The following is a 26,117-nucleotide window of genomic DNA, read 5'->3' as shown; positions in this document are numbered from 1 at the left end:
GTGCTTTAGAATTCTCTGCAACAGCTAAACATTTTGAGCACCACTGTACTAGGGGACTCCTGGTGTGACATTGTAGGATAAGCACTGGACTGCGAACTACAGGGTCAGCGGTTCAAACCCACCAGCTGCTCTTTGGAAACCCTATACAGGGTTGCTATGAGTTGGAACTGACTCAACAACACTTAACAACAACAGCACTACTAGGCACTAGTGTTACAGCAGTGAACAGAACAGACAAGGTCCCTGTTTTCTGGGAGTGCAAATTTCAATAGGGAGAATCAATGATTCATAATAAAGAAAATTGGAAACATTTAAATAATAATAAATGCTGATGATCTGAAGGAGGGGGGGTCAGGGAAGGCCACTTTGCAGTATGAATATTTGAGCTGAGGTCCAAAGAAGAAATAGCCAGCTATATGAAGATCACAGTTGGAACAACTATTTATTTTAAAAATTATGATCACGGTGCCCACTAGTTATCTATCAGTTTGTTGTATTCTGGTGGCTTCTGTGCTGCTGTGCTGCTGGAAGTTATACCACCGGTACTATAAATACCAGCAGGATCACCAGGACAGGTTTCAGTGGAGCTTCTAAACTAAGACAGAGTAGGAAGAAGAAGAGGCAGACTACTTCTGAATGTTTAGTGACCGAAACGCTTATGAATTACAGAACATTGTTAGATACAGTACCAGAAGATGAAAACATTATAGCCAGAGTGCTCCTTAGAAGCCAGATGGGCAGACTTCGTCTTTCATACTTTGGACAGAGGGACCAGTCCTTGGAGAAGGACATCATGTTTGTTAAAGTGGAGTGTGAATGAAAAAGAGGAAGACCTCCAATGATATGGATTAACACTGTGGCAGCAGCAATGGGTTCAAAGGTAACAATAATTGTGAGAATGGTACAGGACCAGGGAGTGTTTTATTCTGTGAATCGGAAGCAACTCTATAGCCCCTGACAACAACAATAACACTGTGACAGGAATTGTTCTACAATGCTGGGAATAGAGCTGTGAATAGAACAGACCAGATTTATGATTTCATGGAACAGACATTCCCCTTTGTGATTGTGGGAAAAATAAAACAGGATGGTATAAGAAGAAGGGAGTAAGTGAGAGCTAATTTTGATTGGTTGGTTAGGTTAGGGAAGTCATTTCTGAAATGGTGACATTTAAATTGATATCTGAGCTAAAAACGGAGTCACCTATATTAAGATCTGAAAGGAGCTCTGGTAGCCTAGTGGTTAAGAGTTAGCCTGCTAACCGCAAGGTCAACAGCTGGAAACTACCAGCTGTTCTATGAGAGAAAGATGAAGCTTCCTGGTTCATAAAGATTTACAGCCTCAGAAACCCTATGCAGGGTCGCTGTGAGTTGGAACCGACTCCATGGCACAAAACCACCAATCACCATCTTAAGATCTGAAGGAAGAGTGTTGTAAGCAGAGGGTACACGAAGTGCAAAGACCTTATAATGGAATAAGCTTGAGACAGGAAGCCAGTTTTGTTAGAACGTGGTGAGGAGTATACTAGATGAGAGTACAAAGCATGTAAAGTAGGGTAAAGAGTTTGGATTTTATTCTAAGGGCAGCGAAAAGCCATCAGGGCTTTTAAGCAGGAGTAACATCATTTGGCATTTTAAATCACTGGAGAGAGGAACGGGGGTGAACAACAGATGGCAGGGTATTGACAGAGAGACCACTTAGGAATCCTTGTCAGGTGAGGGATGATGACTTGACCCAGAGACAGTAGTGGCATTAGAGTTGTTGTTAAGTGCCCTTGAGTTGGTTCTGACTCATAGAAATCCTGTATAGGGTTTCCAAGGAGTGGCAGTTGGGTTTGAACCACAGAACTTGCAGTTAGCATTCCAGTGCTTAGCGTATAGCCCCACACTAAGACAGTAGAGTAGTATGGCTAGATTCAAGATACAGTTAAGAGGAAGATGACACCTAAAGTCTTGTTCTGAACTAGGTGTTGTGTTTACTGAGATGAGCAAAACTAGATAGGGGAAATCACATTTTTGCTCTTTAGCTTAATCATAGTTACTATTCATTGCATGTTTACTATGTGCCAAACATTGTTCTAAATGACTTAGCATTAAAATCAATTAAAAATCCACAACATAAAGATAGTTTTTAAAAGAGCATAATGCTCAAGGCAGACATTTTTTTACTAGTTAAGCTAAAGTATTGTTTAACTTAACTATGGTTCTAAGAAATTATAAGGCATAAAAATTATTTCAGGGAAATAGTTTCAGGGGTTCACCCAACCACTATGGCTTCAGATTCCTTGAACATCTGAAATTCTGTGCTGTATTTTTCTACTTTTCTTCAGGATTCTCCTATGGAATCTTGGATCAAAATGTTCAACAACAGCAAGTGAATACAATATAGTACTTTGGTTTTCTGGGAAAAGCAGGCAGTTGTTCATGGAGGCAATCAGCCACACATTCTAGCTCCTCCTCCTCGTTCTGACTCTGATTCCTCTCTTTCTCCAGGTGAATAGAGACCAATTGTTGTGCACAGGATGGCCACTTGCAAACTTTAAGATACCACGTTCTATGCAACAAACTAGTAGGTAGAACAGAAATATTGAACACATTATTAGGTCCATTAACTAGATGTCCTATGAAACTAAACCTCCAAACCAAGGAACAAATCCCATGAGGTGTTGGCTTGTTGTACAGAAGAAGCCTCAGCAGCTGCTGCTACTTTTGTTTTTAAGTCACTATAAATGTTACCACACAACTTTTGACAATTCAACTTTTTAATAAGTGTACAACTTATTGATAACACAGTATTCAGCTATGCAATTCTATACCCCTAATCAGTGAAAGTTTTCCATCATAACAGCCTACTCTTTTCTCCTGGTGGAACTCCTGGTGGAACTGCTAGAGTTTAAAGATCTAAGCAACATGCCCATTGTACCGTTGGTATGGAATAGTTATCTTCACCCAAGTGGTAGTTGTTCAGACTGAACAAGGGGATACTGAATGGTTTAATATCAGGGAAAGTGTGTGCCAGAATTGTATCCTTTCAACATATATATTCAATTTGTATACTGAAGAAATGGTCCGATTAATTGAGTTACATAAAGAACAGCATGGCATCAGGATTGGAGGAAGCTAAGAGGACTTAAAATACTTTCTAATGAAGATCAAAGACCACAGCCTTCAGTAGGGGTTGCACCTCAATGTAAAGAAAAAAAAAATCCTCACCACTGCATTATGATAAATGGAAAAAAAAAAAAGGAAGTTGTCAAAGACTTAATTTTGCTCTTGGAAGCAGCAGTCAAGAAATCAAACGACTGTATTTCATTAGGCAAATCTGCACAAGGCAAAACTGTTCAGGAACAAAGATAACAGTTTGAGGACTAAGGTGTGCCTGCCCGTGGTATTTTCAATAGTTTTATATGCATGTGAAGGTTGGATGATGAATAAGGAAGACTGTAGAAGAATTTATGCATTTCAGTTATGGTGTTGGAGAAAAATATTAAAAGTTCTATGGACTGCAAGAACAGATCTGTGTTGGAAGAAGTACAGTCAGAATGCTCTGGTAGGAGCCAGGATGGCGAGACTGCGTCTTTCATACTTCGGACATATTATCAGACGGGACCAGTCCCTGGAGAAGAACATTATGCTTGATAAAGTGGAAGGTCAGCGAAGGGCAAGACACCCAGATGGCAGCGACAATGAGCTCAAATGTAACAACTGTGAGGATGGCGCAGTGTTTCTTTAGTTCTGTTGTGCATAAGGTCGTTGAGTCCCAGTCGACTCCATTGTTGAGTACCGTCTAGTCAGTTCCGACCCATAGCGACGGAGCAGCTGGTGAGCTTGAACCGCCGACCTTGAGGTTCAAACCTACTTTACAGTCCAGCGCATTAGCCCACAGCGCCACACCAGGACTCCAGCCGAGTCCGTGGCACCTACCAACAGCAACAACATTTTCCCTATTTCTCCCCGCCCCGCATACGCCAAGCAGTTCAAAATGAATGAAATTCCGAGATTTGCAACCAAGATAAAGCTTCCTTCCCGCAACTGGTTGGCGCTGGAGAATACGCCTTTTGATTGGTGAAGAGTCCAGGCCTTGTATCTCTGATGCCCTCGTTCAGCCTCACCACCCGCTTTGCGTAATTTTCTACGACTTGGCGGGAGCTGGGGTTGAGACGAGTCCTGTGGCGGCGCGACCCTCTGACGATTCCTCTTCTAATTGGCCGCGAGGTGCGGCTGCAGTTCTGAGACCTAACTGGCCGCTCGCGCCGCCTCGGAGGTGAAGTGTACTGTGCTGATTGGCTGCGAGGCGCCGGCCGCCTCTGATGTTCCGAGCAGTCATTGGCCGTCGTCTGCTGGGGGCTTTTCTCACAGGGACTGGACTCCCGGGAAGTCGACTGACAGAGGAAGAGGCCAGCTAGCTCTCGCTGCGGACTGAGTAGGAGCCCCCCGGAGTGTATCGGCCTCATAGGGTCGGGTGGGCTGGCGTGCCGACGCGGCGGCGGAGGCGACTGTGAGGAGTGCGTGGGATAGGGTCCGGGACAGAGTAACCATGGCCCCGCACAACCTGGGCACCTTCTGCCTGTTGCTGCTGTATTTCATCGGGGCCGTGATCGCCGGGTGAGGGACAGGTACCCGCGGGCATGGGGCCCGTGAGTCAGCTTTTGCTGGGGAGGGGACAGCTGGGGAATGCAGTATTGGTAGGCTGAGGCAGTAGAGAGGGACAGCGCCATGGGAACGAGGACTGGATAGTGCCGGCCAAGCTAGTAGTGTAGAGGAGAGATGTGGGGGACACGAGTGAGAGGGGTTTAGAGCCGAGGCCCTAAAGACCTAAATTTGCTCCGGGGAATGGGAGTTATATGCAGTGCCAAGCACAGCCTTGGCGTGGGCACGAAGGGTGGATTTGAGAAAGTGATTGTGAGCGGAAGCAGTGTCACGCATTGGTGGGAGAGGGCTGGGGCGTGTAAGAGTGACAGTGTCAGCTTTAAGTTAAGGGGATGGGCAGGTCTTCGGTTAAAGAGTTAAGTGTCGTGCCCTGTTGGGCTGGAGAAGAGGACGATGTCTGCGGTAAGCCATCGGAGCGCTGATAGGAAAATGAGTGGGTTATGCCAGGCCGAGTGAGTGAGGGGAGCAGGTAGGGAAGGCATGCTGGGACTAAAGAAAATGAATTGAGGAGCAAGGCCGACCCTGTGGAGAGCCCTTGTTCTTCCCAGCTTCTTGGAGTATTAAGGCTAATGAGAATAAAGTGTTTGTCTCTCAGTGATACGTTCCGGAGAAGCTATGAATGGCATTATGAGCAGGAAGAGCAGTTCATCAACAAGTAGCTGCCTAGGATTCTAGCTTACCCTCTTAAGAGTTACGTGACCTTGAAGGAACCATATAAATTCTCATCTGTAGCATGATGAGAGTAGGACCAGATGAATTCTTGATAAGCCTTTAAGATCCATGATTCTAAAAGCCTGGTGACCAAAGGAGACCGTATGCTAGGCTTGTATTTTAGAATGTAGGGAATAGTAGGGTCTTCTGGTTGTTGGTGCCTTCGAGTCTGTTCTGACTCATAGCCACCCTGTGTAGGGTTTCCTAGGAGCAGCTGGTGAGTTTGAACTGCTGACCTTGTGGTTCCAAGTCTACTGCTGATCCTAAAGCACCACACCAGGAGTCCAGTAGGGTCTTAGTTTCTGACAATTTATTCCTTGTTCTAAGCCAGAACAATAGTATTTGTTGTTGCCACACCAGGAGTCCAGTAGGGTCTTAGTTTCTGACAATTTATTCCTTGTTCTAAGCCAGAACAATAGTATTTGTTGTTGCCACACCAGGAGTCCAGTAGGGTCTTTGTTGTTATTGTTAAATGTCGTTGAGTCGGTTCTGACCCATAGCGATCCTGTATAGGGTTTCCAAGGAGCAACTGGTGAGCTTGAACCACCAACCTTGTAGTTCAAATGGCTTTGCAGTCTGGCGTATTAACCCACAGCGCCACACCAGAACTCCTAGTTTCTGACAATTTATTCCTTGTTCTAGGCCAGAACAATAGTATTTTGTTGTTGTTTTTAAATGTGTGTGTATGCTTAAAGTTTTGTCAGTTTTTTTTCTTGGGAAACATCCTAAATATCTAACAAACGTTTCCTAAATAATACTGGTGTTTTTTTCCCCCTTGGGATAGTTTTGATATTTCTTTGTATATGTAAAGCAACAAGTACCATAAGGTATTTAAATAAAATGCTGATCTAAATGTTGTTAATACTGTAGTTTAAAACTTTAGATATTTATAAACAACACTCTAAGGAGCTCTGGTATCATAGTGGTTATGAATCTGGCTGCTAACCTCAGGTCGGCAGTTCGAAACTACCAGCGACTACACGGAGAAAGATAAGGCATCCTGCTCCCGAAATGAATTACAGCCTTGGAAACCCTGTGCAGGGTGGCTATGAGTCTGAACCGACTCCACAGTACTTAACAACAACAACAAACAACACTCTTGGAAACAGTAATGCTGATGCTGACCCTAGCCTTCATTTTTTTGAGCTGTTATTTAACCATTTATATATTTGTTATAAATATGTCTCATTCATTATGCAAGCCCTTTTGTTACTAATTAGTAACAATTCTTTTGATTTATTTAGTTTGTATTTCAAGAGATGTTGAGATTTTGCACATTTGGGAGGAGGGGAAGGGGACTGGTAGAAGGCACCTAATTAATCCTCATGGAACTCCTTGTGGGTGATTAAAACAATAAAAAATGTTACATGAAATGGTTAAATGATTTATTTGTAAAATGTGACTAAAAGTTTATGAATTACCATATATGTATGTGTGTGTGTTTGTATGCATGTATGAGCTGGATATTGGTACCCCAATGCAGTTATTTCTCAGTGCATCTTCAGATTGCCATCAATACTACCTCAGTGTCACTATAGTGAACAACCTTCCCACTCCCATTGTTGAGAGAAAGCACTTTCAGGATACTGTACAGTGCCAAAAGGAATAGTTCTTTTTGTGAACATTCTTATTTACTCATTTCATTCCATGAATATTTATTGGTCTCTTCTATGGGCCTAATATTATCCCTACTCTGAAAGTTTTTATAGTCTTATTCTACCTTTCAGTGGCCTGTCTTGCATAGATCCCCATTAAGATTACTTTGGTTTTAGTATAATTCCTGGCAAGGAGGTCAATAGGGCTCTACCTCATATGTATGTCCATGGTTGCTGAGACATACAGGCTCTTGTATATGGGCTTTAGCAGCTGTGTATAATTAAGACTTCGGGGCCTGGTGTGGCGCTGTAGGGTAAATGCTTGACCATAAGGTCGGTTTGAACCACAAGGTCAGTGGTTCAAACTAATGAGCTCTTCTTCAAAAACCCTATGCAGGGTCGCTATGAGTTGGAACCGACTCAACAGCATTTAACAACAACAACTTTACAAACAAATATAATTGTGGTACTAAAAATAACTAGAATATATTTTCTCTCTTTTAGCAAACTAACTCATGCAACGCATCCAAGTGGATGTTATTTTCTCTGCAGCATTGTTACTTGGGCTTTGGCTTAACCTCTGAAGTTAGTTTTATTTGGTCACTTCATCTTAATGTTCCAACATTAATAATGAGAACATTATTATAATCTTTTTGAGTCAGGGAAATCATCTTTTGAGGTTATCATTTGACTTTTAGAAATAGTCAAAAGTTATTTGGAGACAGTACAGAGAAATGAAGTTAATTTGATTATACAGTTAGTGACTGAAGATAAACTATGAACATAAAATAAGAGATGTTTTTTGACTGAAGGTAGTTCTAAAAGTAAAGGGTCACAGATGTTTTCAGTAATTCTAGCATTACTCAAAAAGTACAAAGGCTCCTGTTGTAATTAATATGTTGTTGTTGTTGTTAAGTGCCATCGAGTGAGTTCCAACGCATAGCAACCCTGTATAGAGTTTCCAAGGAGCAGCTGGTGAGTTTGAACCACCGACCTTGCAGTTCAAATGGCTTTGCAGTCTGGCGTATTAACCTACAGCGCCACACCAGGACTCCGGTTAATATGAGAGGGCTTCAAAAAGTTCATGGAAAAATTCCATTTTATTTGTCCATTTTACTTGTCCATGAACTTTTATAGGCCCCTTGATTCAACAGGACTGGTGTGGTCTCTTTCTTGTCACTCTTGGGTTTTTTGATTTTTGTTTCCCTTTTTATATCACATGTATACTTTTTCTTACCCTTTTGGTCAAACACAAACCTAAATGTAAAGGTGAGGAAAAACAATCACTTGGATAATATGTGATATACAACTCTTTGATGATGTATTCTCCCTTCACCCCCACCAGGCGAGATTTCTATAAGATCTTGGGGGTACCTCGAAGTGCCTCTATAAAGGATATTAAAAAAGCCTATAGGAAACTAGCCCTGCAGCTTCATCCTGACCGGAACCCTGATGACCCACAAGCTCAGGAGAAATTCCAGGATCTGGGTGCTGCTTATGAGGTAAGTCAGGAAAAAGGGTAAAGTATAAATAAAGCCGACAGGTAAAGAACAGTGCACATAGCCTAGAGAAACCCTTCCTTCTTTCAGGTTACTGCTGTATAAAAATGGAGTCCTGGTGTGGTGCTGTAGGATAAGCAAAGGACTGCAAGATCCATTTGAACCACACAGTCAGCAGTTGAAACCCACCAGCCACTCCTCACAAACCCTATAAGTTGGACCCAACTTGATGTCACTTAACTATATAAAAATAAATAGTAGATAAAAATAAGGGAAAGATTTAGCATTCTACTTCTATAAAAATGACAGCCTTGGAAACTCGATGGGACAGTTCTGCTCTCTTCTACAGGGTCACTATGAGTCAGAAGCAACTTGATGATAATAGGTTGTTTGGTTTGGTTTTAGAACTTGAGACTGTATTACACTAGGTCTCATATTAGTGTTAGTAGATGACATTTCCCATGTTCATATTAGTGTTTATTTTATTGGAGTCCTGGTGTGGCACTGTAGGATAAGCACTGGACTGCTAAGTGCAAGGTCGGCAGTTCAAACCCACCAGCTGTTCCATGGGAGAAAGATGAGGCTTTCTGTTCCTGCAAAGATTTACAACCTTGGAAACCCTATACAGGGTCACTGTGAGTTGGAACTGACTTGCTGGCACATAATAGCAACAGCAAATAGTAAGGAGACTGGAAACAAATCTGAAAAATATTTTAGTAACAGAAAGAATCCAAAAGGAGGGAATCCCAAGGACCCCCTAGATTAAAACTATGGGACTGAAACAGTGACTGATATCTGTGTGAAACCTAGAACTGATGGGCTCCCCACATTTTTCCTTCACATATGCCAGGAACCTGTTAGACAAAAATTTAAAACCTGGGGCCCATGAACTTTACAGGGTTGGTGGACCCTCTAAAATTATGGTTAACATTGTATTTCTTGTTAATAACATACCAGATTCTGTATTTTGCCTGCATTTCCCATTAATGGTCCCATTAGTTGCTAAGAATCCAGTAGTCATTATTTTCCAGGGAAGCAATTGTTAAGAATTTACCATACTCTTTAAGCAATCTATCATGTTCGTTATTTGTGCCCGATACATGGATTATTCATGAGATTGTAGTTTGTGAAACTATGAAAAACATTCTAGCCTTAAGTTCAAGTGTTCTTCCTTCTGTATATATCCTTCAAGTGTGAGTGCCTTTGGTCCTTAGGTAAAGTTGTTGTTGTTGTTAAGTGCCGTCGAGTCAGTTCCAACCCATAGCGACCCTGTATAGTAGTATTCACAAATCAGAATCCCAGTACAGTATGAAGAGTTCTTTTGTGAATACAAATTTGTCTTCTCTACTGAGTTGGGTTTACTGCTGGTATTTTAATTAGTTGAGACTCGGTTATTTGACCAACCAAGTAAGGATTCCCCAGCAACACTCACCCCCCCTACCCCTTTTTTTTTTTCCCAAATAAAATCGTTCCCACGACCATGGAATAAAATAATCCCAAATTTAACCTATTGCCATCAGGTTGATTCCTAGTTACAGTGGCCCTATGGGACAGAGTAGAATTGTTCTGTAGGGTTCCAAGATTAATATATTAATCTTTATAGGAGCAGGAAGCCTCATCTTTCTCACTCAGAGTAGCTGTTAGGTTTGAACTGCTGATCTGGCACTTAGCAGCCCAACCCTTAGCCCACTGCACCACCTGATAATAAGAGGGCTGTTGGTGGCACTGTAGAGTAAGCATTGAGCTGCTAACCACAAGAATGGCAGTTGAAAACCACCTGCCGCCCTTCAGGAGAAAGATGGAGACTGTCTGCTTCATAAAGATTTGCAGTCTTGGAATCCCTATATAAGGTTGCTATGATTTGAAATCAGCTCAGAGGTAGTGGGTTTGGTTTGGTTTCATACCCCTTTCAATGTTAAGACATTTTTTTGCCATGGCTTTCTAAGCTTCTTTCAGGCCCTGAGACAAAAGTGTGTTGTGGTTGTATATGTCACACAGTTGTTTTCTGTTGCTGAGTCAACAAGCACTGTCTATATCCAACCTCTCTTTTCTTGGGCCACCACAAGTTTAGCTTGAAATAACGTTCTCTTTCAGTGTTCTGTCTACATACTAGTTTGTGAATATCAAAACAAGATTGTAAAGCTATTTAATTTTCAAAGATATACAAGAATAAGTCTAAAGTATTGCTACTAGGGTTCCAGTTCATACATGTATGTGTTTATTCCAAACAAAATGTGTATAAGCATGTCTCTTTGATTTGTGGAGGGCTGCAGGCAAGTTTTCTCAGTAAGACGCTTTTCTTAGTCTTTTAAGGATGCCTTTAAAAAAGATCCAGTCAAAACAGTGGCTTCCGAGGGAATCTGCTGAGCCAGTTAAATTCAAGGCAGAGAGGTTACCTCAGAATTTTATTGACAACTGTTTTCTGGGATTCCCAAGGGTATCATGATAGATTTTCTTAAAGAGCACAGGATGATCACAGGTATATACTAGGAAGAAGCTTTAAGAAAGCTGAAAACTGCATTGGTGAGAAAAAGGCCAGGAAAGATGAACGAGAAATTTTTTTCCATTACAACAATGCACCTACTCATTCTGACATGAATTTCATTGGGAACCTTACCCCATCCACCAGCCCTGAGCCTGCCTGTTCAGACTTCTTTTTTGTTCCCCAAGCTCAAAGAACATTGAAAAGAAATACAATTTTAGTCCCTCTAGGATGGTGTGGCGCTGTAGGAGAAGCACTGGACCACAATGTAGGTTTGGATCACAGCATCAGTGGTTCAAACTCACCAGCTGCTCCTTGGAAGTCCGATATATTATCACTTTGAGTTGGAACTGACTCGACGACACTTTACATGCATACATTCCTGTTGTTGTTAAAGTGCCTTTGAGTCTCCACATAATATGTATGCAGGGTGTCAAAACTGCCATTTTTATGTGGTGTAAATAAAAGAGTATAGAAATCTTTAGGGAAGAGTTTGAGAGATGGGAACACCACCTTCAGAAGTATGTAGACCTAGATGGAGGATGTGTTGAGAACAAATAACTTCACATATTTTTGCTCGGTGAAAGTTTGTATGATTTTGTAGCAGTATTTTTGACCTACCCTTGTATTTATACATATACTGCAGATTTCTCAGAATAGAACGGTTTTTGAAAGCTTTTGTTAGTTTTGCATGTTAAGGGCAAATTTTGAAGAGTATGCAAGTTTCTCTTAAGACTTCTATCACTAACGACCATCTCTCATAGCTATATCCTAGTTATAGTTTTGTTATTGTAAAGTGTCGTTGAGTCGGTTCTGACTCATAGTGATACTGTATAGTGTTTCCAAGAAGACCCTGGTAAGTTTGAACTGCCAGTCCTGTGGTTAGCAGTCTAGTGCTTATCCAACAGCACACCAGGACCCCAGTTATAGTTTAGAGAACTAATACAGTACAGTGGTTAAGAGAATCTGCAATCAAGTCAAAGTGCGTGACAAGTAAGCCTAAGGGATATACCTCACCTCTTTCTACTCACCTTCACAGATACATTGCTAATCTCAAGTACGGTCTTTAGTGACTAGTCCTGCTGTTATGTTGTAGGATCAGCACTAGACTGCTAACTATAAGGCCAGCTCCTGGAAAACTCTGCACAGGGCACTGAACAACAGCAAAGTTCTGATCAATTCAATTGAAAACCTAAGCAATGTGGAAGTTGTAAAATGGACATCAAAAAATTCAGTCTGTTAGAGAAAATAATTGTTTATAACATGCCTTAATAATGCCATAAGGACCTCTGGTAGCGTAGTGGTCACTAATCGGGCTGCCAACCTCAAGGTAAGCAGTTTGAAACTACCACTAGTTCCGCGGGAGAAAGATGAGGCATAAAGATTTGCAGCCTCGGAAACCCTGTTCAGGGTCACTATGAGTCAGAACCAACTCCACGGTACTCAAAAACAACAACAATAATGCCATTCATAATGAAAATTACCTTTCCTCCAGAGTGCTGTTGAGTGGGTATGAACCGCCAACCTTTTGGTCAGTCGTTAAGTGCATACTGTTGGCTGTCTCTCTTTCTCTCTCTATATATATACTTTTATACTCTTTTTTTTTTTTACTAAGACTGATTCCTTTTTAGCTTATTTTATTATTACTATGCTGTTGTCATGTACCCAAGCTTTTTATACAGCGCTTCTTAGTTGAGGCCAGCTTCTAAAAAGTATGTAAGTATGTAATGTGGACACTACCTATGGTCAAGCAGCCACCAAAATCCTAGATACAGTGTCCAAGGATAACAAAAGGATGTACCATAATTGAGTACTACCAACTCGTGATCTTTTCCTCTACTGACTTTATCCCCAGGTTCTGTCAGATAGTGAGAAACGGAAACAATATGATGCTTATGGTGAAGAGGGATTAAAAGATGGGCATCAAAGCTCCCATGGAGACATTTTTTCACAGTAAGTGACTTACCTATCTGCAAAGTATCGGTGTCTGGGAATGGGTCATTTGGTGGTTATTAAAGAATTATCCTTGTTCAGAATTTGTTTATGAAGAGATCAGTCATATTCTCTGTGAGAAGGTTTGTTGTTATTGTTAAGTGCCAGTGAGTCAGTTCCAACTCATAGTGACCCTGTATAGGGTGTCCAAGGAGCAGCTGATGAGCTTGAACCACTGAGGTTCAAACCGACCGTGTAGTCCAGCACATTAACCCACAGTGCCATACCAGGACTCCATTTTCACAAAACTTCAGGGAAAACAGCAATAAAGGGGCTATCCAGAATCTAGCCAACCACATTAATCAAGTCAACCCTGACCATTTGGGGAGGGATTTGTGTGGATATCAGAGTCCTGGTGTGATGCTGTAGGTTAAGTATGGTAACTGCAAGGTCAGCAGTTTAAACCCACCAGCCATTTGGAAACCCAATATAGGGTCACTGTGAGTTGGAACCAACTCGAAGGCACTTCACAACAACGAATGTGGAATTCAGTTTGCCCTTTCTGTCTCCTGGAATCTGCAAAACATTTAGTGAACAAAAGCATTCTTGTAAGTTGAGAGAAAAAGAAATTCTTGCTCCTGTATCAGGAACAATCTCTTTTTTTTAATCTCTATTAACAAGGAAGGAATGATTATGACAATCAGTGATGGGGAAAGAAATTGGGGTAAGGGCTCTTTATCTCTTACAGTGCGCGGTTTCTGAGAGTGTTAGGATTTATAAGCACCGTCTCTGCTTATTCTTTGAGTACTTCTTCAACCTGTATGCTGAGCAAATAATCTGAGAAGCTGGGTTATATGAAGAAAAATGTGGCATCAGGATTGGAGGAAGACTCATTAACAACCTGCAATATGCAGATGATACAACCTTGCTTGCTGAAAGTGAAAAGGACTTAAAACATTTACTGATGAAGATCAAAGAGCACAGCCTTCGGTATGGATTACATCTCAATGTAAAGAAAACAAAAATCCTCACCACTGGACCAATAAACAATATTCTTATCAACGGAGAAAAGATTGAAGTTGTCAAGGACTTCATTCTTCTTGGATCAACTATCAACACTTATGGAAGCAGCAGTCAAGAAATCAAACAATGTATTGCATTTAGCAAATCTGCTGCACAAGACCTTTTGAAAGTGTTGAAGAGCAAAGATGTCAGCTTAAGGACTAAGGTGCGCCTGACCCAAGCCATGGTATTTTCAGTAACCTCATATGCATGTGAAAACTGGACAGTGAATAAGGAAGCCCATAAAAGAATTGATGCATTTTTGTTACAGTGTTGAAGGAGAATATTGAAAGTGCCATGGCTGCCAAAAGAACCAGTGGATCTGTTTTGGAAGAAGTGCAGCCAGAATGCCCCTTGGAGGCCAAGATGGCCAAATTTCATCTCTCATACTTCGGATGTATTGTCAGGAGGGACCAGTTGCTAGAGAAGGATATCATGTTTGGTAAGGTGGAGGGTCAGAGAAAAAGAGGAAGACCCCCAATGAGATGCATTATTGGCCAAGTGGCAGCATCAATGGACTCAAGCACGGCAACAGAAGTGAGGTTGGCCCAGGATCAGGCAGTGTTTCGTTCTGCTGCGCATAAGGTCGCTATGAATCGGTACCAACTCGGTGGCACCTAACAACAACAACAACTTCTTTTTTGGGTACTTGTATTGCCACGTGCCCTGATGATGCCATATACCAACAGCAACAACAACAAAACTCTTCTATTAGGTGAATTTTGACTCATGGCAACCCCGTGTGCTGCATAGTAGAGCTGAGCTCCATAGAGTTTTCTTGGTTGTAATTTTTATAGAAGCAGATCACCAGACCTTTCTTCCAAGGTGCTTCGGAGTGGGTATGAACCGTATATACAAGTAGCTAAGTGTATACTGTTGGCTACACACACATTTATACTCATTACTATTTCTTATACAGATTAGTAGCTTCTTTCATTGAGGTTGGCTCGACACCACCTATGGTCAAAATTCCACCAACATCTTAGATACAGTGTCAGAGGATAATAAAACAAGAATAACTACCTGTGGTCAAAATTTCCCTTAAAGATGCCCTAATGTAACCTTATAGGTCAGTATTACATGAACTTGTGGGTACTATGTTGTTTTGTTGGCAAGTGCCGTGGAGTCGGTTCCAACCAATAGCAACCCTGTATAGGGTTTCAAGGAGTGACTGGTATGTTTGAACCACTGACCTGGTTGGCAGCCCAGTGCTTATCGTATTGTACTACACTACTCTTACTCAAATCCATCAATCCAGATTTTCCTCAATATTGAAACAGATCATTATTTCACTGCTTGAGTCCAAATGGTCAGTTTATTAGCATACTTTAGGGTCAAATTGTAGTAAAAAGTAAACTTTTTGTGGTGGTACAACAATATGATTGATATTGTATAAATTAAAGCTTGTATGTGATGTGTGATTCTAATGCATTAAAAATGTCTTTTTATATTACACAACAAGATAGTAGGACAAAACTAATTGTGACTAAACAATTAGTGACTAAACAACTAAACAATTGTGAAATATGAGCTCCTATTTTTTTTCCTGATGATTTTACACTTATCTACAGCTTCTTTGGAGATTTTGGTTTCATGTTTGGAGGAACCCCACGTCAGCAAGACAGAAATATTCCGAGAGGAAGTGATATTATTGTAGATCTAGAAGTTACTTTGGAAGAAGTGTATGCAGGAAATTTTGTGGAGGTATGTTCAATGATACAGCTATTCACGTTGATTTTCAGAACTTGTTCCTTTGACTAAAAATAAGGTTTCTGAGTACCTTCTCTTTTTTTTTTAAGGGGTAGGGGAAGAATGACCAGGTGTACAGAACTGAATCACAATCTTTGGTGTATGATACATGTTGTCATTTTCCATAAATTCAATACCCAGCCCCCAAACAAAATAAGACAATGCTGTGACTTATGCTACCTGTATGCTTCTTCCCTATTCCATTATTACTGACCTCTCTACTGAGGTCTACTACCCTGAATTTTGTGACTTTTTATTCCCTTGCCATGCTTCTTGTTTCTTTTATTATATATATATACATGAGTTCTTGAGTAACATTGTTTTTGGCTTTGTAAAAGTGGTGTCGTACATTATCTTCTAGAACTAGCTTTTTATGTTCCTAGGTGTTTTAGTTGTCTAGTGCTGCTGTAACAGAAATACCACAACTGGATGGCTTTGTTGTTGTTAAGCATCAACTCAGTTCTGACTCATAGCAACCCTGTATTGGGTCTCTGAGAAGCAGCTTAAGGGTGTGAACCACCAACCTTGTGGTTAGCAGTCTAGTGCTTATCCTACAGCACCACATCAGGACCCCTTAGGGGTCTTTAACAAACAACTTTTCTCACAGTTTAGGAGGCTAGACATCTGCATTCAGAGTACCAACTCTTGGGGAAGACTTTCTGTCAGCTCTGGATTTTCTCTCTGAGCGCTTGTTCCTAGATAATTATGTGGCTTGGCATCTCTCCCCATCTCTCTTCTGCTAACTTATTTGATTTCTTTTATATCACAAATAAAATGGACTCAAAATACATCCTGTACTAATCCTGTCTCATTAACATAACAAAGACAACTAATTCCCACATGAGATTATAACCACAGGCATAGAGGTTAGCATTTACAACACATATTTTTAGGGGACATCATTCAATACACTAGGATTCATCCATGTTGTTGCTTATAGCTATAATTCTACTGTGTAAAATTCTGTTGTGTAAATAAAACCACAAATTTTCAATAATCATTTACATTATATTTCAGGGGTTTTTTTCTTCCAATTCCTAACAGTGCTTCTATGGACATTCTTGTACCCTAAATCCAAGTATACATGAACAAGAATTTCTTCATTTATGAGTGGAATTTCTGGGTAGTATGTACGAGTGTTCAATTTTACAAGGTATTACCATACTGCTTGCCAAAATGATTACCTCAGTTCTTCCACTACCAATTTATAATAGATCTTATCGATTTGATATGTCTGTAAAACTTGGAATTATTGTTGTTGTTGTTATGTGCTGTGGAGTTGGTTCCGACTCTTAGTGACCCTGTACAGGGTTTCTGAGGCAGTAAATCTTTACGGGAGCAGAAAGCCTCATCTTTCTCCCACGGGACAACTGGTAGTTTCAAACTGCTGACCTTGCGGTTTGCAGCCTGATTTGCAACCACTACGTTACCAGAGTTCCTTTGGAATTATTAGACTTCCTAATTTTTCCCATAGAATAGATATAAAATGGTAACTCACCATGGTCTTGATTTGTGTTTTGTTGCTTAGGAATTAGGGTAAGCATCTCCATGTTTATTGGGCATTTGTGTTTCCTGTGTATGAAATGCCCCTTCATGTATTTTGCCCATTTTTCGATTGGGTTATTTATACTTTTCTTATTGATTTCTAAGAATATTTTATTCTTGCTTCTATCCTTTTGTGGACTTTATAGAGTATAACCTTGTGGTTAGCAGTCCAGTGCAACAAACTGAAAGACAAGTCCATTACTCATCTGTAAGTTTGCCATACTGTGGTGGCTTGTGCGTTGCCGTGATTCTGGAAGCTAGGTCATGGGTATTTTAAATACCAGCAGGGTCACCCATGGTGGAAAGGTTTCATCTGACCTTCCTGATGAAGACAGACTAGGAAGAGAGAGAGACAAACTACTTCTGAATATTTACTCACTGAAAACCTTATGAATAGCAGGGAACACTGTCAGCACCAGTTTGTTGAATATTGAAACATGAAGAGCATTAGAATATTGTCAGATATAGTGCTGAAAGATGAGCCTCTTATGTTGGAAGCCACTCAAAATGTGACTGGACAAGAACTGCCTCCTCAAAGTAGAGTTGACTGTGATGACGCGAATGGAATAAAGCTCTTGGGACCTTTATTTGCTGATAGGGCATAACTCCAAATGAAGAGAAACTGCTGTAAACATCTATTAATAATCAGAACATGGAATGTACAAAATATGAATCTGGTGGAATGTATAAATGTTGATATCCTAGGCATTAGTGAGCTGAGATGGACTGGTGTTAGCCATTTTGAATCAGACAATCATATGTTTACTATGCTGGGGATGACAAATTGAAGAGGAATGGCATTGCAGGTCCACACCAGGACTCCATTGGACTAACTAAACAGGCCAAAATAGGAATACAGTTCTTCATATATGTATATGTGAAAAATTATATTCAAATTTATGCCTATATCTATAAAATTCCTACGTTTGTCATATATATAAAATCCCTATTTTATATATCTGGAGTCCTGGTATGGTGCTATAGGATAAGGGATAAGCACAGGACTGCTAACCGTAAAGTTGGTGGTTCAAACCTAAGCTCTGGTATGGTGCTATAGGATAAGGGATAAGCACAGGACTGCTAACCGCTAGGTTGGTGGTTCAAACCTACCAGCTGCTTCTTGGAAACCCTACATAGGGTTACTATGTATCAGAACCAACTCAAAGACACTTAACAATGTTTATATATATATGTATGTATATATGTATGTATATACACACACATACATTTTATATATATATATACACACACACACACACACACATAATATATATATGGAGCTCTGGTAGCATAGTGGTTATGAATCGGGCTGTGAACCACAAGGTCAGCAGTTTGAAACTACCAGCTGCTCCGCGGGAGAACGATGAGGCTTTCTGCTCCCGTAAAGATTTACAGTCTCAGAAACCCTGTTCAGGGTCGCTATGGGTCGGAACTGACTCAATGGCACTTAACAACAACATATATCTATGTGTATATATATATATATACATATATATATGTGTGTGTGTGTGTATATGTGTGTGTATATATATATATATATACACACACATATACACACACACACACATAATGGAGGGCTTCAAAAATGCACTTAAAAGATAATGTAAATTTTCTACAAGGTTTTTGAAGCCCTCTTGGGATGTGCGTGTGTGTAATATATATATATATATTTATATATATATATATTTTTTTTTTTTTTTTCACATACTTGGAGCGATCATATTTGATTGCAAGTCAACTGCAAAGAGATGGTTATTGTCTCTCTCACTAAGTGTATCTGAACTGAGATAGCACTGGATAACAGTCCTAGATTGAGATGCCTGAAACAAGGAGGCATTTCATTATGTGAATTATAGGATTTGATTGTAGTCACATACTAGTTTATAAAGGCTGTGATTGTTCTTCAGGGATCATGCTTTACACAGCTCAGATTTCTTAAGAAAAATCTTTGAACTATATATAACTCAGTAGCATTTAGCTGTGGCATAGAAATGCTGATATGACACTTAATATTTTTCTCTTCTTTCTTGCTGTCCTTCATCTCTTCTTCTCCAACTTTAGAATTTGAGTCATTTAAGTGTCTGTCTGCTAGATTCCTGTTTTGGGAGTTGATTTGTAACTCTTCAAAGAGTTTTGTCAGCTTTAAGTCACCCTGAGGGATAACTTGCCAGAAAAGGAGAATTTCCAGCCCTGGCATGTGCAAGGACCCTGATCAATTGAAAAAATGAAAGCCTGTTATACTTGAGAGAACAGACTTATGTCACTGGGCCAAAGTTCAATCCTGAGGTACATGACCCAGCTGATATTGTTTGTGCACTTAGGTAGTTAGAAACAAACCTGTGGCAAGACAGGCACCTGGCAAACGAAAATGCAACTGCCGGCAAGAGATGCGAACTACCCAGCTAGGCCCAGGGCGCTTCCAGATGACCCAGGAGGTGGTCTGTGATGAGTGTCCGAATGTCAAGTAAGTGAAAGCAACATCTTTGTTCAATGAGGAGACATTTTAATGATCTGACTTACCTAGCTAGTAAGATGCTCATGATCCACACTTATATTTTTTCCCTTCTCATTCTCTTTTGCTCTCTCTTGTTCTACCAGAGAATAGAGCAAATAAAATGTACTTTTTATTGTCAACATCTTACATGGTTGTGAACTAATAGGCAGTACTGTTTATTTCTGAATATATGTATTACATCTTAACATTGAAGTGTTTTTCCTGCTTGGAATATTCAAGCAATTTTATATGCTAAGCCAACATTTCAGATTGTTGTTGTTATTTTTGGAGAAGTAATAGTTTCTGGTTATGCTATTAAAAACAAGAATTTAATTGAACCTGAGTACTGGGGAACATTATAATTATAATATTAACTGAACAATTGTCCACATTGATGTTTAATACATTCCTTGGCACTCAACTCTGACAGGTTTGTGATACCATGTGGCCCAAGTCTATGTCCAGTCAATGCTTTATTCTACCTCTTCAGAACTCACAAATGCCAATCTTGTGTGTGTATGAGAACTATATCAGTTCCTGTGAGATCAGGAAACAAAAAAATCAGATAGGATAAACCTTTCTGGTAGACTCCTAATAACATGAGCCTATGTCTCCAGGTACAAATGTAAGTAAGTGAGTAGTTTTATCTGTTAACTGACCACACAATCCATGGTCAGCCTGTTGCAGGCTCTTTTTGTAGGCAGCAGTTATGGTTTTGTAACCTAGAGTAATAGCTTTGTAATGGATTTTGGAATGTAGGAAATGTAAATGGTTACCTGATAGCTTTGTTGAATAGAAGTACAAGATAATCTTAGAAAAAGCTCTGATAGGATAGGTAAAACTTTAATTATCTATTTGGGACTTGGTTCATATTTTTCTTTCTTAATTCTCTTTGTCTCAGACTAGTGAATGAAGAACGGACACTGGAGGTTGAAATAGAACCTGGGGTGAGAGATGGCATGGAGTATCCCTTTATTGGAGAAGGTGAAATATTGATATTATTGTCTTATGATAGCTCTCAGTTTGTGAATGTCCCTACCCCGCCTCACAACATGTCTTAATAGCCACATAAATGCATTTATAATTTCAACAACATGTTTTAGCCAGTTTTAGGATGTGGAAGCCCTTTTATGTCTGTCATTATTGGTTACCTTAAGCAGCAGCATTACTGTTTATCCTTCAACTATCTGACCCAACTTGCTGTCCAGTGCTGGGGGTTGTGCCCTGTTGAGTCAGTTCCACATAGCTACCTTGTATAGGGTTTCTGAGGCTGTAAATCTTTACGGGTGCAGAAAGCCTTATCTTTGTTCTGCAGAGCAGCTGATGGATTTGCACTGCTGATCTTGGCAGTTAACAGCCAACACGTAACCCACTATACCCAACCCTTTGCTATCCAGTAGCCCAAGTCCTATCAAGATTTCTGGCATTCAGATGTCAGTGGATTCATTTTAACTTAGCACTTAAAGAAGATAGGTGATGCTAGTTGGCATTAATAAGATACTCTCACATTCCACCTTTGAGGTTAAATTGAAAACTTAAAAAAAAAAGCTTTAAGACTTCAGGTTCAGGAAATCAGTGAGTCATTCTTTGTTAAAGAAACAGGTAGCTAGTTATTTCTGCACCTGAGGCACAAGTGATCGTCACCTACCATCTGCAATTTAATACAAGCAGCCAGAGACACTGTTCTCACAGATGCATTTGACAGAGTAGTGGCTTAAAAAATCCTCTCTCCTGCCACATAGATTTGTATGGCTTACAGTATGCTATAATCTGTTCTGACTAGGTGAGCCTCACGTGGATGGAGAACCAGGAGACTTACGCTTCCGAATCAGGGTTGTCAAGTAAGTAATCTGACATTCAAGGCTCCATTTTTGATGTGTCAGGGTAAGAGATGAGGGCAGTTACCTAGAGCATTCCCAGACATTTCCACTGTTTCATGCCCCAAACCATCATTTCTGACTCTACAATTCTAAAGATTTAATTTATAATATGTTGGATTGGGGCCTAGAATTGAGCCTCAATTATTTATTTATTTACTTAGGACCTACACGAATCCAAAAGATGTTGGGAAGAAAGAATAGGTAGGACAAGTGAGGAGCTGATGGTATTAAGTGCTGTCAAATCGGTTCTAACCCATAGTGACTCTGCATAGGGTTTCCAAGGAGCTGCTACTGACATTGAACCACCAACCTTGCAGTTCAAACTGACCTTGCAGTCCAGTGCATTAACCCACAGTGCCACACCAAGACTCCGAGATGTTGATAGAGAGGCAAATAAGAACAGAGAGTTCAGGAGAGCTGAGATTTTACCTGAGGAAATATGGTACCTAAAAAGGATGGGGCAGTTTGCATACAAAGAACCTATGTTACATAATATGCAGGTTCTCTTCAGAAAGAGAACTCTGGGCTTCTCTTCAGCATGAAGTGTTGTTGTTAGGGGGTACCGAGTTGGTTCCGTATCGTAGTCATTCTATGTACAAAAATACTGCTTGGTTCTTGGCCAGCCTCACAATTATTGCTATGCTCTAACCCATTGCTGCTGCCACTGTGCCAATACATCTCATTGGGGGGGCTTCTTTTTTGATGACCCTGCACTTTATCAAACATGGCATTTTCTAGAGATTGGCCCCTCCTGATAACATATCCAAAGTCTGTGAGATGGAGTCTCACCATCTTGGTTCTAAAGAGCATTCTGGCCATACAGACCCTGTTCTTCTAGCATCCATGGTACCTTCAATATTCTTCTCCAACACCATAACTCAAATGCATCAATTCTACAATCTTTCATATTCACTGTCCAAATTTCACATGCATTTGACACCATTGTTTAAATACCATGGCTTGGGTCAGGTGCAATTCAGTCCTCAGACTGATATCTTTGCTCTTGAATGTTTTAAAGAGGTGTTGTACACCAAATTTGCCTAATGCAGTATGTTGTTTGATTGTTTGCTGCTTCCACGAGTGTTGACTATGGATGCAAGCAAAATGAAGTCTTAGACTTCAATCTTCTCTCCATTTATCATGATGCCATTTACTGGTCCAGTGATGAGGATTTTTGTTTTCTTTACATTGAGTGCTGCTTAGATAATAATTTTTCTGGGAACTCAGGCTTTCTTGTTTATTATTTCTCCTGTTGCCACACAGAAACCAGTGTTACCTTTGTGTCTAAGAAGTCATTGAAATAGATAGGATTCCCGCCTGATCTGGAGAAGCAGGCTCCCCACTATCTAGGACTTTGCCCTTACTGCACTCTAAAAATCTCAGTGATGCTGTCTCCCAGCTTTCCATACCTTGTCTTTCTAATCACTCCCCAGAGAAACTAGAAAATGTGCTGTTCTTTGAATAAATGTGCTATCTTCTCAATTCCTTGTCTATACCAAAATTTTATCTTGCCCTATCCCATCCCCACTGCACAATGTGTATGCATATATAGAGCCTACCTAACTTTGAGAGGCTATCTCAGGAAACCTCCCCAAGCGAGTTCCTGATGTCCATCTCCCCTAGCCCCGCTGCCAGAAGTGATCTTCCTCTAACATAATGGAGTTACTTACATTGTTATTTCACTCAACATACTTTAGTTTCTGCTGATTGTAAGCTCCTTGAGAAGAGGGTTTAAGAAGCCTTGTACAGCTGTATAGTTTAATACTATTCACAAAGGAATGTCTAATGCCTACTGATTGAACGAGTGGTAATCATCCTATTCCAATATTTTTCTTTTTTAAAAGCTTTTATTGTGAATTGAGTGATTATTTACATGGAAGAATATCAATTTTGCACTCAGCCAATCATATTTTGTTTCATTGCAATGATTACAATCCCCTCCATGTTCCATCGATTAACAGTATTTCCCTCTTTTTTTTTTTTTTTTTGATGTACCCCAAAACACGCAGGGATATATAATCATTTAAACAACCAAAGGGCACATTTTGCAAGCCAGCCTCTTGCCCATCAGCAAGAGTCCTCAGCTGCTCTATCTCTCCATGCCATCACCTCTGCTTCCGTCTCTAGTGTTGCTTCTTCTCTGATTAGGATCCAAGATTTCTGTACAAACTTTTTAAACTGCTCTCAAAGGAAGATGGAAGTTAACTTTTTTAATATATATACTTGTTCTATTTTTAGGCACCCAATATTTGAAAGAAGAGGAGATGACTTATACACAAATGTGACAATCTCACTGGTTGAGTCTCTGGTTGGCTTTGAGATGGATATTCCTCACTTAGATGGTCACAAGGTAAACAAACTGATCTTCCTGTTTCCTGTCCTTTTAAGATGAGTGGTATTGAGATGACTTCAGCCATGACAGTTATTTGGAGCCACAGGAAGTCCTTTGCCCATCTCTGCTCTGCCTTCTCTCCTTACTCACTGCCGACTGTCTGGCAGCCAGCACCACATACCTTTTAGCTACTCAGAGTTGATAGCACCGCCTTTGGCAGTCTTGTTCTTACAGGTTCTACTGGAAAAAGCCTTAACCTTTTTTATCTATGTGTTTAATTTTTCTTTAATTTTGAAAACCTTGTATTTCTTTGCCTCACATTGTCCTAATAATGTTTCCTTTGCCTTTCCTCTTGGCTGTGCCTATACCCTAGCTCTCTAAAAGCTGGGTGATGCATCAGTGCTCACTCGAAGCTGGGTGGTGTTCGTTAGGAGGAGCAGTCCTGTTACAGGCCAGTCCCTTTTGCCTTCCAGGTACATATTTCCCGGGATAAGATCACCAGGCCAGGAGCTAAGCTATGGAAGAAAGGGGAAGGACTCCCCAGCTTTGACAACAACAACATCAAGGGCTCTTTGATAATCACTTTCGATGTGGATTTTCCAAAAGAACAGTTAACAGAGGAAGCAAGAGAAGGTGCGGGTGTGAGAGTGTGTGTCTTGTGGGGGACATAGGGGGTGGGAGTGGGGATCAGGGCGACCATCATGAGAACAGGGCCGTTAATGGGGGAAAATAGTAGGAACAAAATCCTGTAATGAATTAAGGATAGGAGTAAATTCGGCTTTCTCTAAAGTCAATACTAAAAATCCTATTGCTGTGTGAAAGCTGAGATTTGTAACTAGGAGAAAGATTGTGTGTATGAGCATGAAAACAATTACTTAGAGCAAACTTTCTGCTGTTAAGTGCCGTAGGATCAGTTCCAACTCACAAGTGACCTTGTAGAGGGTTTCCTAGGAGTGGCTGGTGGGTTTGAACCTCTGACCTTGTGGTTAGTAATCCAGTGTTGATCCTACAGCACCACACCAGGACTCTTAGAACAAATAAACTGTAAAAGGAAACCTGAGGTGTACCTTAGAAGGATTAGGGCTGGATGTTTGTAATCACTGGTTGAAAATAGGGCCTGACTGGGAGTGGTGAGAAGGTGAAAACTGAAATGGGGCCAAAAAAGGAATGGAAGATAGCAGAAGAGCTTTCTTTCCATTTTGATTGCCTTTTCTCATTTCTTTATAGGGGTCTGTCTGTGCAATATGTGTGGTTTGTCTGACAGACAGAAAGGAAAAGACAGGGAATATACTGGATTTCCCTGATATGTGTGAGGATGTCCTCATGCGATGAATTTGAAGATTAGTAGTTATTGTTGTTATTTTTTGGTGGTTGTCTTCAGGTCTTTTATGAACTTACACATGAAGATGCTCTTGTAACTCTAAGGAGACCAGAACATTTTTGTTAACGGATGTATCTGTCCGTTCTTCCTTTAGGTATCAAACAACTACTCAAACAAGGATCGGTGCAGAAGGTATACAATGGACTGCAAGGATATTAAGCACGAATAAAATTGGACTTTGTTTAAAATAAGTGAATCAGAGATATTTATTATCTGCAGGATTTTTATGTGTGTATTTTTGTTTTATTTTCAATATGCAAGGTTGACTTAATTTGTTTTTTCTTCTAATGAGCGTCATGAAATGAATAAGACGGTTTTAGATTTGTCCATTTGCATTCAGAAAAGAATGACCAGCAGAAGGTTTAATAATATCTCTCCCTTTGGGATCATAATGTCTGGTGCTGTTGCCTGAGTTTCAAGAATTAAAGCTACAAGAGGACTCCAGGAGCAGAAGAAACACAATGTACAGGGTTGAAGTGAATTGTTAGCGATCTCATTCAAAATGCCAACTGGAGAAGTCTGTTTTTAAATACATTTTGTTGTTACTTTTTATTGACTCCTGTTTCTTGTTGGTTTAGATACACTGGTATGTCTTCCATCTGAATTTTGGTCAGTTTTCCTCTTTGGGGGTCTTTGAGCTCTCTGGAATGTCTTCTGCCATCAAGACAGATGCACATGCATGTAAGAGAGTGCATGCATGCATGTCAAGAGAGTGACAAAGCTCCAGTTCCCATGCCCAGTCACACACACACATGACCCCTTCTAGTAAGCAGTCTGAAGAAGCAGACTCGATTATAGAGATTAGG

General features: G+C 40.4%; 1 protein-coding gene across 1 annotated transcript; it reads left to right on the top strand.

Annotated features, from left to right (window-relative positions):
• Positions 1 to 4,325: 4,325 nt before the first annotated feature.
• Positions 4,326 to 25,862, top strand: DNAJB11 (DnaJ (Hsp40) homolog, subfamily B, member 11). Its single transcript, XM_006869746.1, has 10 exons — positions 4,326 to 4,604; positions 8,301 to 8,457; positions 12,792 to 12,889; positions 15,502 to 15,634; positions 19,546 to 19,688; positions 20,620 to 20,702; positions 21,502 to 21,559; positions 23,837 to 23,948; positions 24,404 to 24,563; positions 25,406 to 25,862. The coding sequence occupies exons 1-10, from the start codon at positions 4,537 to 4,539 to the stop codon at positions 25,468 to 25,470; spliced, it is 1,077 nt and encodes a 358-aa protein (XP_006869808.1). The 5' UTR covers positions 4,326 to 4,536; the 3' UTR covers positions 25,471 to 25,862.
• The last annotated feature ends 255 nt before the right edge of the window (positions 25,863 to 26,117 follow it).

Source organism: Chrysochloris asiatica, unplaced genomic scaffold (genome assembly GCF_000296735.1).
Source record: "Chrysochloris asiatica unplaced genomic scaffold, ChrAsi1.0 scaffold00135, whole genome shotgun sequence".
In the NCBI taxonomy this organism is placed as follows: domain Eukaryota; kingdom Metazoa; phylum Chordata; class Mammalia; order Afrosoricida; family Chrysochloridae; genus Chrysochloris; species Chrysochloris asiatica.
This window is presented reverse-complemented; position numbering and strand designations above follow the sequence as displayed.